Here is a 17,657-nt window from a genome sequence, read left to right on the forward strand (position 1 = left end):
TTGTCCACCTTTTCCGAAATTCTTTTTTGCCGTTTCTTTTGTTTATGCCCCTTTCATTTTTTATATAAAAAAAAAGGCGTTTCTAATTCTACATTACTTTTCATAAAGAATATGAGGCTCTTTATTCATAAAATGAAAAATTTAAATAGAAACATCAAATGTTGGGTATTTTCGAAATTTTTTTTGCCGTTTCTTTTGTTTATGCCCTTTTCGTTTTTTTATATACAAAAAAAATGTGTATATAATTCTACGTTACTTTTTGTAAAGAATACGAGGCTCTTTATTCACAAAATGAAAAAGTTAAATAGAAACAACAAATGTTGGGTAGACATATATTTGTATCAAATTTTTCTACTCTGCATTTTGTAGTAGTAATCAAGGAGAGTTTCTGACACATTTTTTTTACATCTTTCTGCTTTTGCAGTAGACCAGTGGAAGAAGATGCCAACGTAAGTGATGTTATCAACATATGTTATCTCATGCATTGCTATTCTTTAAGGGTTTTCTGGTTACTGTAAAATGCTTCTGCACAGAAATGGTTTATGAGGTGATTTTGTGATCTACAGCAGAAGTAAATAATGAATCATGACAGGATTCGTGTGTACTTTTTTTTTTTTGCATAAGATTCGTGCGTACTTTGAAATGAACATTTTCTAGATTGAATGCTAGTTGGAAATCATGAGCTTTAGCTTCATGCTGGGTGTGCATTATAATTCCATTTGATGGATATAACTGGTGATCTGAAGAAAACGGAAGTTTGTGAGTTCCCCTCCTGGTGAATGTTATAAAGGAATTTCTTTTATGGACGTCGGCCTGACAAAAGTTTTTAAAACTTTTTGCGGTTACTAGAATTTTGTTATATGATATGATGACTTGGTGTTGAGCATACTGTTGGGGAAAATACTTCAACTGTTTCATCTTTGTATCCTTATATTTGCAGTTTTAGTTTTGTGCTTCATTTGACTTTTGAGTGTACTCATTATAATGAATACCATTTCATAATGCCTGAGCCCTTATCTATACCTTCTGGTATAGGGTGGCAAGATTGAGGAAGAGGAACTTAACACAGGCCCAATGTCAGTGCTGATGATGAGTATTAAGAGCAATACACATGTACGATATCGTAGTGGCCGCACAAGCATACTTCATCTGCGGAGATTCTATCATAGACTGGATATTTTTATGGAGTACTGATCATTAAACTTTTCTAAACGTTTTAATGGAGAGTCTTTTGTGCGACAACTAGGATGGTAGTGAACCTAATGTTGTAAGACTGCAATACAATTTATTTTCTCTTTTTTTCAGCAAGAAGTGCTTTAAAGTAATTGGTAGCTTCACGTGGGTTCCTCCACAAACAGTAGACAAGCATTTTTACCCTTTTGATCGTAATTGCTCGTGGCACTTCTTATCTTTTCAGTTATGCACATCTAATATAAAAAATGTAGTAAAAGATATGTAAATGATTTGCTTCTTTTATTTGTCTATAGATTCATTTTATATAAGCTTCTGGTTGTTTTGATTTCCAGGAAGATGACTTGCCACAGAAGATTGAGAATTTGATGAAAGAAGTTGCCGATTTGAGGGAAGAAAATGCTCGCCTGAGAGCAAAAGATCGACTGCGAAGCTTGGCTAACAAAACTCTCATGGACCAACTTCTTGCTGCAACTTCAATATCTGGTCAAAGAAGATAGTCCTCGCGATTGCCATGTCTTGGTTCGGATGGTCGACTGTCTTCTTTGTAGTACAGCCTAAGCATGATCCTCCATACCCGATTCTCTTGTGGAGTTTCTTCCTTTTTAGCTTCTTTTTCTTGGCTTTGGGTTTGTGGTAGGATGATGTCAATTAGTCGGAGGGACGGAGCGGCTGTTTTTTTTATGGTGGTATTCTGAGTTTTGTAAGATTTGCTACTTCATGTATGCTAATTACTCTCAAAAAGGAAAAGTGATAGTTGAGTTACCCTAATTTCTCTCAAAAAGGCCTCAACTTTTCTTTACTATTGTCATATGCTGAAAAGAGCTAAAGTGTCCAAGCCACCCCTTCCACTTCCACTTCCACTCACAACCCCCGTGTCCTCTAACTTACACCTCCAAAGATGGTCAGACCAGCATTCTAGGATTTGGGGGAAGACTTCTAGTCTTTCTCTGTTTTGACCCCATTTACTGATTTACAGGAAGTGGCGAAAAAGGACACGGAGGCCTCACGTTAACCAGAGAGATCAAAGAGATAAAGATAAATACATAGTCGCATCCCTACCACTTTACCCAATTTTTCCAAATGAGCTGGAGTTTGTATGGAATTTTGGTTCCGTGACTCTATGAACCGTCTCCCGAAATTAGCGGGTTACATTTTATACCCTTGATCGATCGAGCTATCCATAGAGGAAGTAGGCTTTTAATACAATGGAGTTGACTCGAATCTCTAAGGCTTGAATAGATAAAATAAGTGATGCTTGTTAAGTGTGCTCGAAAATAGAATATTCACTTTTTAAAGTATCTTTTGGTATGTGTCGCACGAAAAGTCGAACTTTGTGTCTTTTTCAATGTAGTCGTAACTCGGACTGAGTTTATGCAAAATCCTTATGAAAAGAAAATGCTTGACAAGTCCTTTCAACGGAGGAATTATGAGGAGAACCAAGAAGGAAAGTCCTCGTCGCCTTGTCCTACCTACGGAATTGGATCCCCTACCATAACGGTAGGGGTGACATTGAGGGATCCGGATCGTTCATTTCAAAATAGACGGCCCGAATTCATCCACATCACCTTTTAAAAGCAGAGGAAGTTTTTTGGCGAGAAATTTCAAAATTTTAAAAATAGTGATGTGAATCAATCCGAGCCGTCCATTTTTTATTTAAACGGGCCGAATTGATCATAACACCCCTAACATTGGGGATCCGGTTCCCCTACCATATATTGCCATGGCAAAGCAATGGTGCTGGCCCTTTCTCTTTTGCTGATTAGCAGAACCCTACAAGCAACTCCTAACTACGTAGCGATCATAGTGGCCGTACTAACCCATGAGAATATTAATAATAAAAATAAGGTCAAACATGGCAAGGTTACGCTTTCTGACGGAGAGAGTTTCAGTGTGCGGTATAAGTTCTAAGCTAAAGTTCATCCGCTTCAATGCTGGGGAACCCAATGCTTCCAGCACTTGATCTTTAGTATAATGTTACTGGAGTAAGGAGGCATCACCTCCAATCTGTTTTCTTAGATTTACCATGTCAAGCGTGTACTGTTTTGTACCGCTCAGAATGTGATGTTAGCTGTAGGTTCGGATGAATTGATGTTAGAGCCATCCACGGTATCAAAAGTTGCGATCGAGTGATGTGACAGGAGTTGTGGCACTTGTGGTGCTCCCGGGACTGCAGCGGCTTAGCCCTTGTTGAAGAGATGAGAGTTCGAACTTTGGTCTTCAGGATTCTCCTCTGTTCCAAGTTTAGTACTCACAACCAATCATTCCTTTAGATTGGAAACCGATGGACTCATTTAGACCGATACCTACTGACCAAACCTTCAGCAGCACATCAGGACATACACGGAAGAGTAATAGCAGAGACTTTGCTAAATAAGAGATAGTAAATGCAGCTTAAGAAATCCTGTTAGATTAATCAGATTGCGCTGTACATGGTTGAATACTTCTTTACATGTGGGTTTCGAGGAAAGCCAAGACCGAGAGGCCAGCAGCCCAAACATCACCCAACACGTGCTCCTCCGGCGAATGAGACACACCTCCATGACATCGTACAAAGATCATTCCAACCTGTAGATACATACATGTATACCTCCACATAAGTTACCAATTCATCCTTTCAAATCACCACTACCGACCAAAGTGCAGGAAAACACAAGGGATGCAGAGGCCGTAGCTTCGTTAGATATGAGATGGCCATGGCATCATGTCCGGCTCCGCTCATTAGCACTGGAACTTCATCTAGGAACTGATTATCCGACATTCTCTTGAGCGCAGAGTGAGCCGCAAACTTAAGCTGTCTGCGCAACTCATCATCACATAACTGCACCCGCATCATGCTTTTCATCCCCAAAACATAAGTACTTGCAGATATATTGATAAAAACTAAAAGAGTAAATGCACAATGCAATTAGACATCCCCACCTTGCGCTCAATCATGCAGGAAACAGAACGTCTGTCACATATCTGATACATCCTGTTAGATAATTCATAGATCACTGCTTCGCGTCCCATATCATCTATTGCACGTACATCCACTGTGAATATCGCCTGCCACCGGGCAAATTAAAATCGCTACGCATGAATCAAGAATTCTGAGCTATCTCTAGACAGCCTTGCCATAACAACCAGAAGGCAGATGAACAATTTCTTACTTGGCCTGGAATGACATTACTTGCACTTGGCCAAGATGATATCTCTCCAACAGAGCAAACCGGTGAAGTGGAAAGTGACTGCACTGTCGACGCTTTGCAGTGATCATCAAAGGAGAGAAAATCTTCAGACCGTTTACAAAGATTTTCCAGTAACACAGTGAGTTCAGCTGCAGCTGACATAGGGTCCTGCCACATAGACATTGGAACCGTACCGGCATGCCCCTGAGAACCTCTGACAGTTACCTGCAAAATACCGTGGCAGGTAGAGAGCTTCACAGTCTATAATTTATTCTGGAAGTGTCACTAGCGAAACTCAATAACTAAATATAAGACGTTGCACTTTGGCATATGAATAATCCCTAGGAATATGACCCAAGAAGAGATTTTCCTAGATTTAATTGTTGAAGGCCTATTGCCTCTCAGCTTATTGACGAATTATGTTACTCAGATGGATGATATGAAGCCTCTGTGCGATCATATTCCCTAATTAATGCACACTATGAGCTATGTGAAGAAACTACCTCTAATAGAAAATACCAAACTCTCACAGGAATAATCCAGTTCCCTTATGCACAAGATCTTCTCATATTAGCTGATTAAACAGGGTGCAGGATTAATTTCAAACATCCATTATACCTTCAATCTTGTCTGTCCAGCTATTCCTTTCACCACACCAAGAGGCAAACCCCTCCATGCCAGTACAGGTCCTTGTTCGATGAACCTACAGGAGCAGAATAGACCACACAAGAAGTTAGACAATCGCTGTCCTCAGCTGGTTTAGCAAGGCAGAAAAGTAATATACCTCAACATAACCCCAAACAGAATCTCGGTCATACTTGAGGTTGTATAAATTTTCCTCACTGGTTTGTATGGAGTTCTCTTTAAGAGCCTCTTGTGCAGTTACACCGCTGCATAAACATTGGCATAACTACATTTTGATATCGAATGCAGAGGGTAAAAAGAAAAGGCTGGGAGTCACTCAAGAAACCTTTTATCAGAAGATTGCAAGGCTGAAGCTGGCAATATTCCAGCAACAGCAGCACAACCTAGGAAGGTAGATTGGAATCTAACTCCCCGTTCATCGCTAAAAGCGATTACCTGAAAAGTTCCAATATGAAGGTGGAAGATTGATTAGATTTCAGATATGGTCAGTCCAATCATCATTGAGGTAGCAACAGATACAGGAAATCCGTGACGACCCTTGGATAAATAGTTGGCTGCATTCAATGCAAATCTATAAACTGGAGAGCATCACTACTGGAAATAAATGATCTAATCAATTGTGGAGTCAAAGAGTGAACTTCTTCTGGATTACCATCCATTTCATTCTGGCACCATTAAAAAAACTTTCAGTTTGACCTCTGAACTGAGCATTTCAGAAATCCCACTCTAATACACGTTATTTCCTTCATGAATTGAATTGTCGAAATCTGTCACCTCTAAGGAGAAAGTTTTCCCACACAGTTAACTGCAAATACATATAACATAATTTTCTAAATGACTGTGCCTTCAGGTGCTAGATATCCTACTCCAGATAACTCCTAAAGGACTAGACTAAAACGAAAAAATCACACCTTCTAGAGAATTGACCAGATGTCAATTCTAGACATTTCAATGACAATGCACATATGCTACTCCATGGGGGAAACACTACATGGTGAAAGCCGTGAATGAAGCTTTAAGAACAATAAGCAGCAAAATTTTCAAATACCTTGACAGGCCACAATAGATTACCCAACTTTCTGCAGGCATTCAGGACCTTCAGTGCAGATATTGCTGAGACCATACCTAATGATCCATCGAATATTCCAGCATCAACAACAGTATCCTTTGTCAAACTAAGAACTATTCAATATTAGAGCAAATGTTTGAGACACGTGTCCTGATGGTTACAATTTGTAGGAGCCACGTATAGCTGCTGTATAAAAAATGGTGCCTAAGTGCGAAACAACAAAGAGCCTATTCATATCTGCAGAAGAAGATGAAAACAAATACCAAGTGTGAACCGATCAAAATAGCCTTGGAACTTGCATTGATCCCATCTACTCGACCATGCACATTGCCCGTTTGGTCGATCCATCTGAATAGAGCACGAAGGTATCAGCGGAGCATCTCAATTTCAATAAGAACAAGGGAGATAAAGGCAAGAAGCTAACGTTCTCAAGCCGGCATCCTCCATCCACCCACGTATAAGATTTCCAGCCCTCACCGAAGCAGGGCTCATGAATGTCCTCTCAAGATAACCCTCAGCATCACTGACCTGTTAATAAGGCCACATCCAGTTAACTTCTCATAGAGACCTCCACACTTATTCATGGATCAAAGCAGAAGATTATTGCAATGTCATTGTCAACCAGTTTCTAGAAAAGATCGTTATGCAAAACTAGAAGACATTCGCTGTAAAGTAAGGATCAATTGATCGAGTGGTCAAGCCAGTAAAGCATCAATGTGAGGCAGCAAATAAGGTGAAAAATCACTTCCACCGAAAATTCATAATGCATTCAAGAACTTAATTCAGTTTCTCCCAGCTAATTCAGCAGAAACTCAAGACCCTTTCTTCCTTCGTTGATGTTTTTAATGCTTCAAGACCAGAACAATTGATTTTAACATTTAGCATCAAACTTATGCTTTCGCAAAAGCACAATATCCAAGGAAAAGCATAATCACGAAAAGGAAAACCTTTCCAAGCTCATGAAGTCGAGCCACGGCCTCATCCCTTAAAATCTCTGGATGCAAGTCATCCTTTCTGCTTTCAAGATTTTGAGTACTCCATGAACTTGTCCATGTCCATGATTTTCTCACTTGCCAGAAATGTCAAAATGCGGCCACACATGCTCGACCAATGTTTAACAAGAATAAAATGATTCAAAAATTTGCAACTACTTTCGATTGATGCTTCAGGGACATTCAAAAGGACGCCCGCATAATACAAATACCGGAAAAACAAGGAATTACGAATTAAAAGTTCAAACTCCCGAATGGTGAAAACGACTCAAGTCCCAGAAACAACGTCAAAGAGCAAGTAAGAAATAGAAAAAGCATAAAATACGCGAAGACGAAGACGTAAAAATTGGTCAAAAAGGGATCTTTATGACTAAGGTGGGAACCCTTCATCATTGAGAAGAAACATTGGCGCACGCGTACGATCTGCGAGCAGGCACATGCTCAGGATACGACGGAGATTGGAGGGAGAGAGAAGAAAAGAGCCGCGGAAAATTCCCAGCAAAAGCGAGGGTGGAGAGCAGAGAGAAGAAGGAAAGCACGAACAACAGGCGAGTCATGGCAGGGCTGTCTCAAAGACTTGATTTTGAAGGGTTGAAATGGGGGGTGTCTGCAAAGGACTTGAAAACTGGGCGAGTGCAACTCGGGAAGGAACCAAATCGCCCCCACACCCAGTTCTCCAATATTACGACAACCGAAACGATTCAAAACGATTTCAAAACCATTTCTTTACTTCTGTTGTTGGGTTCTTTCCTATCGTCTACGAGGCGAATGTTCTCGAGGGGGGGTCTGGTGATTACCACATCAGGCAACAGCAGAAACAGGGAGGAGGAGGAGGACAGGAAGAGAAGCGGATCACGGAAAGAGAGCACAGGGATCAAAAAATGGCCACTCCACCCTGCACTCGGTTGGCTAGCTCGTGGCCGCGGCCCGTGGCCGTGACGATTCCCCTTGGGCCCCCCCGCCTCCTTTGTCCAGGTTCTCTGCTCCAGACCCGTCCGCATATTCATCTTTGGCTTCGCGTCTTTCCTTGGATATTACACCACCTGAACGATGCTTCTTCAGATGTCCGTATTGAAGAGGAAGATGAAAGTTGATGGCGGCCGATGTGAGGGGGGCAAAAAAAAAAAAAACAAAGAGCATGTGGGCCCCATGCCAATAGTGTGCGCCACGTCACCATCCACACAGGACATTATTTGTTGACTTCAATCATTATTCTCTTTTATTACAATTTGTGCAAGGAATCCTTGTCTGTTCCCCTCGCCATGCCGTGAGATTGCCGGTTAGCCCACGAACGATGATCTTATTGCTTACTTAGTAGCAAATCGGCATTTAGTGGGTTCTGATCTGGAGTTATGTTGTGCATCCAGGTCACTGCTTTTCTCTTCATACTTTGTTGCCATGGAGCCCACGCTGTGAATCTGAGTTCGGATACGATCATAATCTAAAGTATATCAGCTCAGCTGTTTTTGCCATGGTGTCGGTGCGCTTGGGAATGTTCCTCGATACTGATTTGAGCACAACAAAAGCATCCCTCTGATTAGAATATAAGAGGATAACAATCCCTCTGATTAAATATTTGATTTCCTCGTTTGCTTTGATTTCCAATGCGTTTTTGCAAAAGTCGACTTCAATTTTTAATCATTATTTTCGTATTACCTACACGATTAGTTAAGTTCCGACATCAATTGTCAGATGACCGGCGAGCTTATAACAGAACTTTTCTGTCTTAAACAGTTCAACATCTACATTCCCAGCACACTTCTTTTACGCCAAAGTTTAAGCCACAGTTTGACGTTATTCTATAGGCTTAACCTAATTAATAGATTATGTCAATTTTGCATAAGAGAACAATCTCTTGGGAAAAATTATCAAAAAATTCCTATATTTATTGTAATTACGCTAATTCAATCTAAACCTTTTTCTTGCCAATTTTTTTTTTCACATTTTCTTGCCAGTTCTATCTCAAACCTTTTGCACTTACATGAATTCAGATCATTCGGAAAATTTTGGCTGAAAATTGCCGGCGTGGTGCGGCTGGCGTTGACGTGACAATTTTTAATAATATTTAATATTTTTCGGGTTTCTTTTTTTAATTATTTCTTTGCTGTCTTTTTTTCCTTTTCATTTTTTAGTTATGGGCCGGCAAGAGGCCTGCGAGCCTTCACCTAGTGGCCAGCTAGAGCCGCGACCCCGAGGGCTCGTAGGCCCTCGCCCAGTGGCCATTGGAGGTCATAGGGCCGCCTCCTATCGGCCTCGACAAAAAGAAAAGAAAAAAAAAAGGTAGGAAAAAATATTAAATAAATAAATAAATAAGTTGGAAAAATATTTAAAATAATTTTAAAAAGTCTACCTCAAAGCCGGCCGACCAAAATTGGTTGGGTGTGATTGGCACAAATACAAATGGTTTAAGATTGAATTGGAAAAAAAAAAAAAAGGTTTAGGACTGAATTGACACAATTGCAATATGTTTAGGATTTTTTGTTAATTTTCCCCCAAACCAAGCCTCATGCAAAAAAAAAAAAAAAAATACAACTTCCTAGGTCTTTTTGGATTATGATTGATTTTGCCCATTACATTATCCATACAATTGATGAGGTTATCCAGTGATTTTTTTTTTTTTTTTTGGGTACTATGGCAGTTTAAGTAATAGGTCTGTGAAAGAGGATGCCGAACATTGTTATAAAATCAATTATTTCTCGATACATATCGTATGATTTAATTTGATTAGGAATCTAAGCAGTATCTACTTGTTAGGTGAATCAATAGTCTCTTGAATAGCGAAACAAAATATATATATATTCATTAGGTATCTACTGATTCAAGCGATGTAAACTGGTCCAATGATGTAAATTTTGTCTTTTTTTGTGATGCATGCTATATTTTGATGGTTATAAAATAATTAGAAGTAAATTTTATATTTACAAAGTAAAAACAAAAGAAAAGGCATATAAATAGCTGTGACTTATATCTGAGCCTAATCCTAGTGTTAATAAGACAATGTGAAATTACATCTTCTTATACGTAGGAATCATCACCCATGCTTGAAATTAAGATTACTTTATTTCATGGATAACTTTTTTTTTTTTTTTTTTTGGACAACATTTCATGGATAACTTACTCAGATATAATATTTTGTAGCACTATTCACGCAACTTATAAATGCTAATGACGCAAAGAAACTAATTTTGGATACTTGATCGAGCCTTACTGTTCAGTTCGAATTGTCGATTCAAAATTCGCAAATTTAATATTCCGATTCAAGATATATATCTCGATTCCGTAAGTACTGTGTCAAATCCATGGGTATAGTCCTCAAGGATGATCATTTAGAAGGAAATTAAGTTAATACATCCGGGGACTGAGCCCATCCGATTTGTCCACGTTACTCATAATTAATGTTGGATAGAAGTAATGTAATTCACCAACTTGTTAAAATCCAAAGTGGAAGAGCCAAGAGCAGCCTCATGTGCCATCTTCTTCCACTCCATGGCCCTCTTCTTCAACTTCTTCCCCACCTCACCATCATCTCCATCGTCAGTGATCAGCTTTCTGACCAACCTCTCCAAATCATCTCTCTTCAGATCAGTTCCAGTCTCCAGGCCCATCTCCCACTCGCTGTATACATATCTGCAGTTGCCCTTCTGGTCCCCAAAAGCATGGCCAACAAAGCATGGGGACTCCGGCCGACAGGCTCTCCAGTACCGAGTTCCACCCGCAGTGAGTCAAGAACCCTCTGATCGAAGGGTGTTCGAGCACTTCCTCTTGTGGGCACCATCCTGGGATCAAACCTCTCCCCTTGGTTTCTTTGAGAAACTCACGAGGAAGAACAGCATTCGCACTAGTACCATCTCCTCGGTTCATTGATGTTTAGCGTCCCTGTTGCGCATCAAGCTGGATTTGGGCTTCCAGAAACTTCTGACATTCTCACTTAGAAAAGGGGCCAACCAGATTGAAAAGGTTAGGAGCCAATCCAATACATTCTGGTGGTGAAAAGCCAGAACAAAACACGGCGTGGTTGCTTAATGAACATTTTCTATCTCGGATAGGTAATGTCTGTGATTGGCCTAATCAGAATTGCTAATTACATTTTTCCGCACGCATGAAGGGCCCTAGCATATTATTTTACGTCAACAGAAGGATGGACTAGTTGGTGTTCTCAGTTCTGTCATTTTCTCCAAGGACACTCCAGGATGAATACATGTTTTTAGCCTCGTGGGTGGTTAGTAAGTAAACCATGGGACAACCCACATAAGGCTAAAAGCAAAAAGATTGCTCTTCTAAGGCATAGACAAGAACCGTGATATCATTTCTCATCTTCTAATCCTTAGCCATGTTCTTGTCGGATCCCTTCTAAGCAATTGAAGAAAAAGAAGATGAGATAGTAACATGCCGTGATCCTAGATTTGCGACAATCTCTCTTTCCCATTGTGCCTCACATTCTCCAAGTCTAGCTTGAGGAGCTGTACAACTTTAATGCACGAAATATATGTTGCATTCTCGAGGCCATAAAATATTGTGGGCCTTGCAATGTCATTACCATGGCGGGCCACATTTAAAAATGAACAAAAGCATAGTAATCTAACATGGTGAAGACTTATCCATCGATACAAATCATGTCGATCTGCATCTTTTTGATACTAGACAATCATTGATGTTTATAGATTGCATTTGGATAGAACGTAACCACATACGTTTGCAAAACAAGTTAATTGATATCCACATTATTTTGACTAGTGTGCGTAATATCGTAAGCGGTAGAACTTCACTCTGCCAAAACTTTATACATTCATAGGCAAATGTTTGCATTGGCTGTTATGTGAAGGCTTCCTATTTCCATTTTCTTGCATTATTAGTTCTATATCTAATGCATATGGAAACCCAACTCACAGTCAAATATTTATTAGAAGAAGACCACACCGAATTGATTGGAAATTAAAATCCAGCCAATATTTTCCTTGAACGCCTAAATGTTCCTGCAATACGGACATCTTACATCCTTCAATCAGGTTGAGTTTCATACGCCGATTCAAACTCGAAATATATTTTGAACGATCAATACATATGGATGCTAATGCAATGCTTCAAGCATAACAAGGGGAATATCTCAAAGACCTGACCACGTATCACCAATTGATCCACAGTTTGATTAAGTCGGCACCATAACATAGGCTCACAAAAGATCTTAGCCACTGATATAAATTCAAGATGTACGTCATGACCTTATTAGAATATAAGAGGATACCAAACCTTCTGACTATAGATTTGATTTCCTTTGATTTCCAAAGCTTTTTACAAAAAATGGACTTCATTTTTTATCATTAAGTTAAGTTCCGGCATCAATTGTCCGATGACCCACGAGCTTATAATAGAACTCTTCTGTCTTAATTGGCTCGACATCTGCATCCCCACTGCACTTATTTTAATCCACAGATTGAAGTTATTCTATAGGCTCAACCTAATTAATATATTATGTCAATTTCGTAGAAGAGAACAACCTCCAGAGGAAAATTATCCAAAAAGTCCTAAAACTGTTGTAATTATGTTAATTCAGTTCTAAACTTTCTCTCTAGCCAGTTTTGTCCTAATCATTTTGCATTTGTGTCGGTTTAGTTCATTCGGACAATTTTGGCTAGAAATTGATGATGTGGCCCAGCCGGAGTTGATGTGACAATTTTTAACAACATTAATATTTTTTAAATTTACTTTTTTCAATAATTTTTTTCCTTTTCATTTTTTTCATTTGGGTCAGCAGGAGGCCTATGAGCCCTCACCCAATGGCTACCAAGAGCCGCACCCCTTGCCAGCGGCCGCCAAGGGCTCGTAGGCCCCCATCCAGTGGCCATTGGAGGTCACCAGTCCACCTCTTGCCAGCCCAAACAAAAAGAATAGGAAAAAAGGCAAGAAAAATTATTAAAAAATTAAAAATAAATAAATAAGTTGGAAAATATTAAAAACATTATTTTAAAGAGGTTCACCTCAACGTAGGTAGTGCTAGTCAGTGCCGACTGGCCAAAATTGGTCGGATGTGAATTGGCACAAGTTCAAAAGATTTAAAACTAAATTGGCAAAAAAAAGGGGGGATTCGGGATTGAATTGACACAATTATAATAGGTTTAAGGATTTTTTGGTAATTTTCCCCCAAACCAAGTCTCATGCAAAAATACAACTTCCTAGGTGTTTTTGAATTATGATTGATTTTGCCCATCACATTATCCATAGAATTGTCAAGGTTATCCAATAATTGTTTTTTTTTTCCTTTGTACTATGGCAGTCTAAGCAATAGGTCTGCGAAAGAGGGTGCCGGACATTATTATCAAAATTAACTATTTCTCGATGCATATCTTATGATTTGATTTTATTAGGAATCTAAGCAATATCTACCTATTAGGCGAACTAATGGTCTCTTGAATTGTGAAACGAATATCCTAATTCACTAGTGAATCGACAATTCGTTAAGTATCTACCGATTCAAGCTATGTAAACTCGTCCAATGATGTAAATTTTGTCTTTTTTGTGATGCATGCAATATTTTGATGGTTATACAATAATTAAAAGTAAATTTTTAGACTTTACAACGTAAAAATAAAAGAAAAGGCATATAAATAGTCGTGACTTATATCTGAGCCTAATCCTAATGTTAGACAATGTAAAATTATATCTTCTTACTCATAGGAATCATCACCCATGCTTGAAATTAAGATTGCTTTCTTTTAAGGATCACTTACTCAAATAAAATATTTTGTCGTACTATTCACACTAGTCAATGCTAATGACACAAAGAAACAAATTTCGGGTACTTGATCGAATCTTACTATTCAATTTCAATCCTTGATTCACAATTCGCAAATTTAAGATTCCGATTCAAGATATATATTGTTACGCGGAACAAGCGATCGAACAATAAAATAGACAGAACAAGAAAATAAATCGGACACCGGATGTACGTGGTTCGGTCGTAGAGATCTACGTCCACGGGTAAAGCAACAACGAATTCCACTATAGAACGGGCGATACACGGAAATTACAGACCAAACTCGAGTAATTCAAATACTCTCGGTGTTTCCCAGCCCCAATTACATACATTCAAGAACGCACACAGTGTTTAGCTCCCAAATTCCTAACGAAATAATTTCTCAATCTCGCAAAGGAATTAACACAAATCTAACCTCAAAATTTAATCGGCTTTGACACTTGAATTCTTGATGTAATTCCGCGAACAAAACTCACGAAGAAAACCCTTGCCAAGCACTCGATCATAAATCGGCGCTTCAAGACTTCGTACGATCAACAACGGCGCACAACTCACGGAGAATTCTTTGCATGCCCAAAATCATCCTCCAAACACGAGCATATATACGTATATGTCAATTCGTGAAACCAGAAAAGATAACTTCACATGAAACTAGAAAAGATAACTTCATGTAATATTCGGTCAACCACTTGTCGCGACCTAGAAAAAATAAACAGGTTAATTTTCAGGCTAATGGATTATCGGGTTAATTAATTAACTAACCTAACTCGGACTCTCCCAAGTCCATACCAAATCGCAACTTAAGGTTCGAATAATTAACATGCAATGTGATTTGAATTTGGAGTCGCCACTAATCATTTTCGGTAGGTTGATTAGAAACCTAAATAAGATAGTGGGAGAAAACTATATTATTTCCGCGAACCAGAGATTTTGAATTCGGGGATTTGGTTACGCTAGATTACTCTAACGCCCTTTCGGTACCATTTTCATGAAAAATATTTGATTTGGCAATTTTGATGGATTTTACTTGAAATTCAAAGATGCAATTTTTTTTATTTTTTCTTCTTTTTTATGGGGAAGTAAAACATTGAACTTTGTACGATATACACCATGGGTGATTTAGAAAGAAAGAAAACGCAGCCAATCACGAGTATTTATAAAAATAAATTAACATGTAATAATGCTAAAATTTGGAATACGTGGCATGTCTAAAATAAACAAACAAATGTTCAAACCAAACGATTACATTTTTGTAGATCGAGATGGAAAGGATTACCTTCTATTACACAAAATCTTACTCACATACACGTTATAGTTCCCTTCAATATCTTGGAGCTGGAAGAACGCGGCTGTTGTCGAAAATGGCAAGCAATGGCGTTGTTGGGTGGCGAGAGGCGAAATATGTGTCGGGACTCGTCGAAGATGATGCTCGACTAAAACTCCTTTTTTCACTCTCGAATTTTCTCTTCTAATTTTTCTCAAGAACTCTCTTTTTCCTCTCTAAAAAATTTCTCTCACAAACTCTCTCAATTCTCTCTCACTCTTCTCAAGAGCTCTCTACCTTCTCTATCACCAAAATTCTCTTCCTCAATTCTCAAGAACTCTCCCTCTTTTATAGCCAAATTTCTCCACCCTTCATTCTTCATCTTCATTTCTTCACCTTCCATTTTCATCTTCCCTTCTTCATCTTCGTTTCTTCACCTTCCATTTTCATCTTCCCTTCTTCATCTTCATTTCTTCACCTTCCATCTTCACCTTCCCTTCATCACCTTCCCTTCATCATCTTCCCTTCTTCATCTTCCCTTCTTCATCTTCTTTTGGTATTTGCAATACGATCTCTGAAGTTCCAAGTATTTGCAATGCAGTCCCTGAAATTTTAAGTATTTGCAATACAGTCCCTGAAGTTTCAAATCTTCTCGGTGTATTTTTCCATCCCGTGCCTAGTCTAGACGCATGCTAAATTAAGTGTTCTGCTTGCCCAATTATATGCCAATGCAATGTACGCTAAAAATAAATATGTGAGATGATTTTTATTTAGAACTAAAATTAGTTCTAATTTTTATGCAAAAAATAGATTAGTCAAAATTTAGGCGTCAACACCACTTCAAAGCTTGGACTTATCCATTTTCTTCTTTGACCAAGTCCAAGCTGGACTTTTCAAAAAATTGCCCAACTCTCCAACGTAGATTCCCTTTTCTTTTTCGTTCTTGTTCACGATCAAACCATGGATTTCAATGTGCAATAGGTTTAGTAGATTTCAAACTTTATCCAATCTTGCCAAAAGTTATTTAACGCAAGATATTATAATTTGCTCGATTTTGGATGTTCGTAAAATATTCAATTTGAAATATTTATAATTTCGCTTCAAGCTCAAACTCGAGACATATTTCTAACATATATCTCGATTGCATAAGTATAGTGTCAAACCCATGCATATCGTCCTCAAGGATGATCATGTAGAAGGAAATTAAGTTAATAAATCCTTGAATTGTGGCCTGAGCCCAATCCGAATTGTCCACAGTACTCATAATTAATGTTGGATAGAAGTAATGTAATTCACCAACTTGTTAAAATCCATAGTGGAAGAGCCAAGAGCAGCCTCATGTGCCATCCTCTTCCACTCCATGGCCCTCTTCTTCAACTTCTTCCCCACCTCACCATCATCTCCATCGTCTAGGATCAGCTTTCTGACCAACCTCTCCACATCATCTCTCTTCACACCACTTCCAATCTCCAGGCCCATCTCCCACTTGCTGCATACATACCTGCAGTTGCCCTTCTGATCCCCAAAGCATGGCCAACAAAGCATGGGGACTCCGGCCGACAGGCTCTCCAGTATGGAGTTCCACCCGCAGTGAGTCAAGAACCCTCCTATCGAAGGGTGTTCGAGCACTTCCTCTTGTGGGCACCATCCTGAGATCAGACCTCTCCCCTTGGTTTCTTCAAGAAACTCACGAGGAAGAATGGCATTCGCGCTAGTACCGTCTCCTTGGTTCACAAGGTCCGGCCTAACTATCCACAAAAACGGTTGCTTACTATTGGCAAGACCCATCGCGAACTCCACCAGCTGTTCTTGGGTCAAGAGCACGATGCTCCCGAAATTCACGTACATCACTGATTTGGGTTCCTTGGAATCGAGCCACTTGAGGCACTCCGCGTTCTCCTTCCACAGGTGGCCCTTGAGTGGCTTCCACCCGTGACTCTGATCATCGACATTTACCGATTGATTGAGGAGGAGGTGGAGCGGTCCGACAGAGTAGATGTGAGTGGAAACAGACGAAAGCGCGTCGAGAGCATCTCGCTCCAGGGATTCGAAGGTATGGAAGATCATGGCAGGAGTGGGATTTCGATCGGTAGTATTTTGAACAGCGTCCAGGACAAACTTGAGCAGGAACTCCTCGTCGCCATCCTTGGTGCCGAAGGAGTTTGGGGGGCTTTTTTCCAAACCAGGTGTAAAAAACCAAATAATTACCAAATCAGGGGTTGACTTTTTTTATTTACCAAATCAGGTGTCGCTCGGCAGTCATAGTGCCGAGCGACACTCGGCTCGGCAGTCATACTGCCGAGCGGTCGGGAAGCCTCGCGGACTAAGTCCGGTCGGCACTTATAGTGCCGAACGGACTGCCGCTCGGCGATATTAGTGCCGACCGGCAGTCCGTTCGGCACTATAAGTGCCGACCGGCAGCCGGTCTCCCCCACCAATGCTAACCGGCTTCACGAAATAAAACAAATCATAAATAATTATATATTTGGATTCGTTCAATGATAGAAACAGGACTTGTATTATAGAGTGAATGATTAGGAAATAATTAATCTGACATATGAAAGCGGTCAAGGTT

The 17,657-nt window shown here is 39.6% G+C and overlaps 1 protein-coding gene and 2 pseudogenes across 1 annotated transcript; all 3 read right to left on the bottom strand.

Annotated features, from left to right (window-relative positions):
• Positions 1-3,793: 3,793 nt before the first annotated feature.
• On the bottom strand, positions 3,794-7,980 carry LOC115729897 (annotated as a pseudogene).
• A 2,476-nt stretch (positions 7,981-10,456) lies between these two features.
• Positions 10,457-10,928, bottom strand: LOC115756526 (annotated as a pseudogene).
• Positions 10,929-16,256: 5,328 nt separating this feature from the next.
• On the bottom strand, positions 16,257-17,243 carry LOC115732302 (7-deoxyloganetin glucosyltransferase-like). Its single transcript, XM_030662941.2, has one exon. The coding sequence runs from the start codon at positions 17,147-17,149 to the stop codon at positions 16,349-16,351; it is 801 nt and encodes a 266-aa protein (XP_030518801.1). The 5' UTR covers positions 17,150-17,243; the 3' UTR covers positions 16,257-16,348.
• Between the last annotated feature and the right edge of the window lie 414 nt (positions 17,244-17,657).

Source organism: Rhodamnia argentea, chromosome 8, assembly GCF_020921035.1.
Source record: "Rhodamnia argentea isolate NSW1041297 chromosome 8, ASM2092103v1, whole genome shotgun sequence".
NCBI lineage: Eukaryota > Viridiplantae > Streptophyta > Magnoliopsida > Myrtales > Myrtaceae > Rhodamnia > Rhodamnia argentea.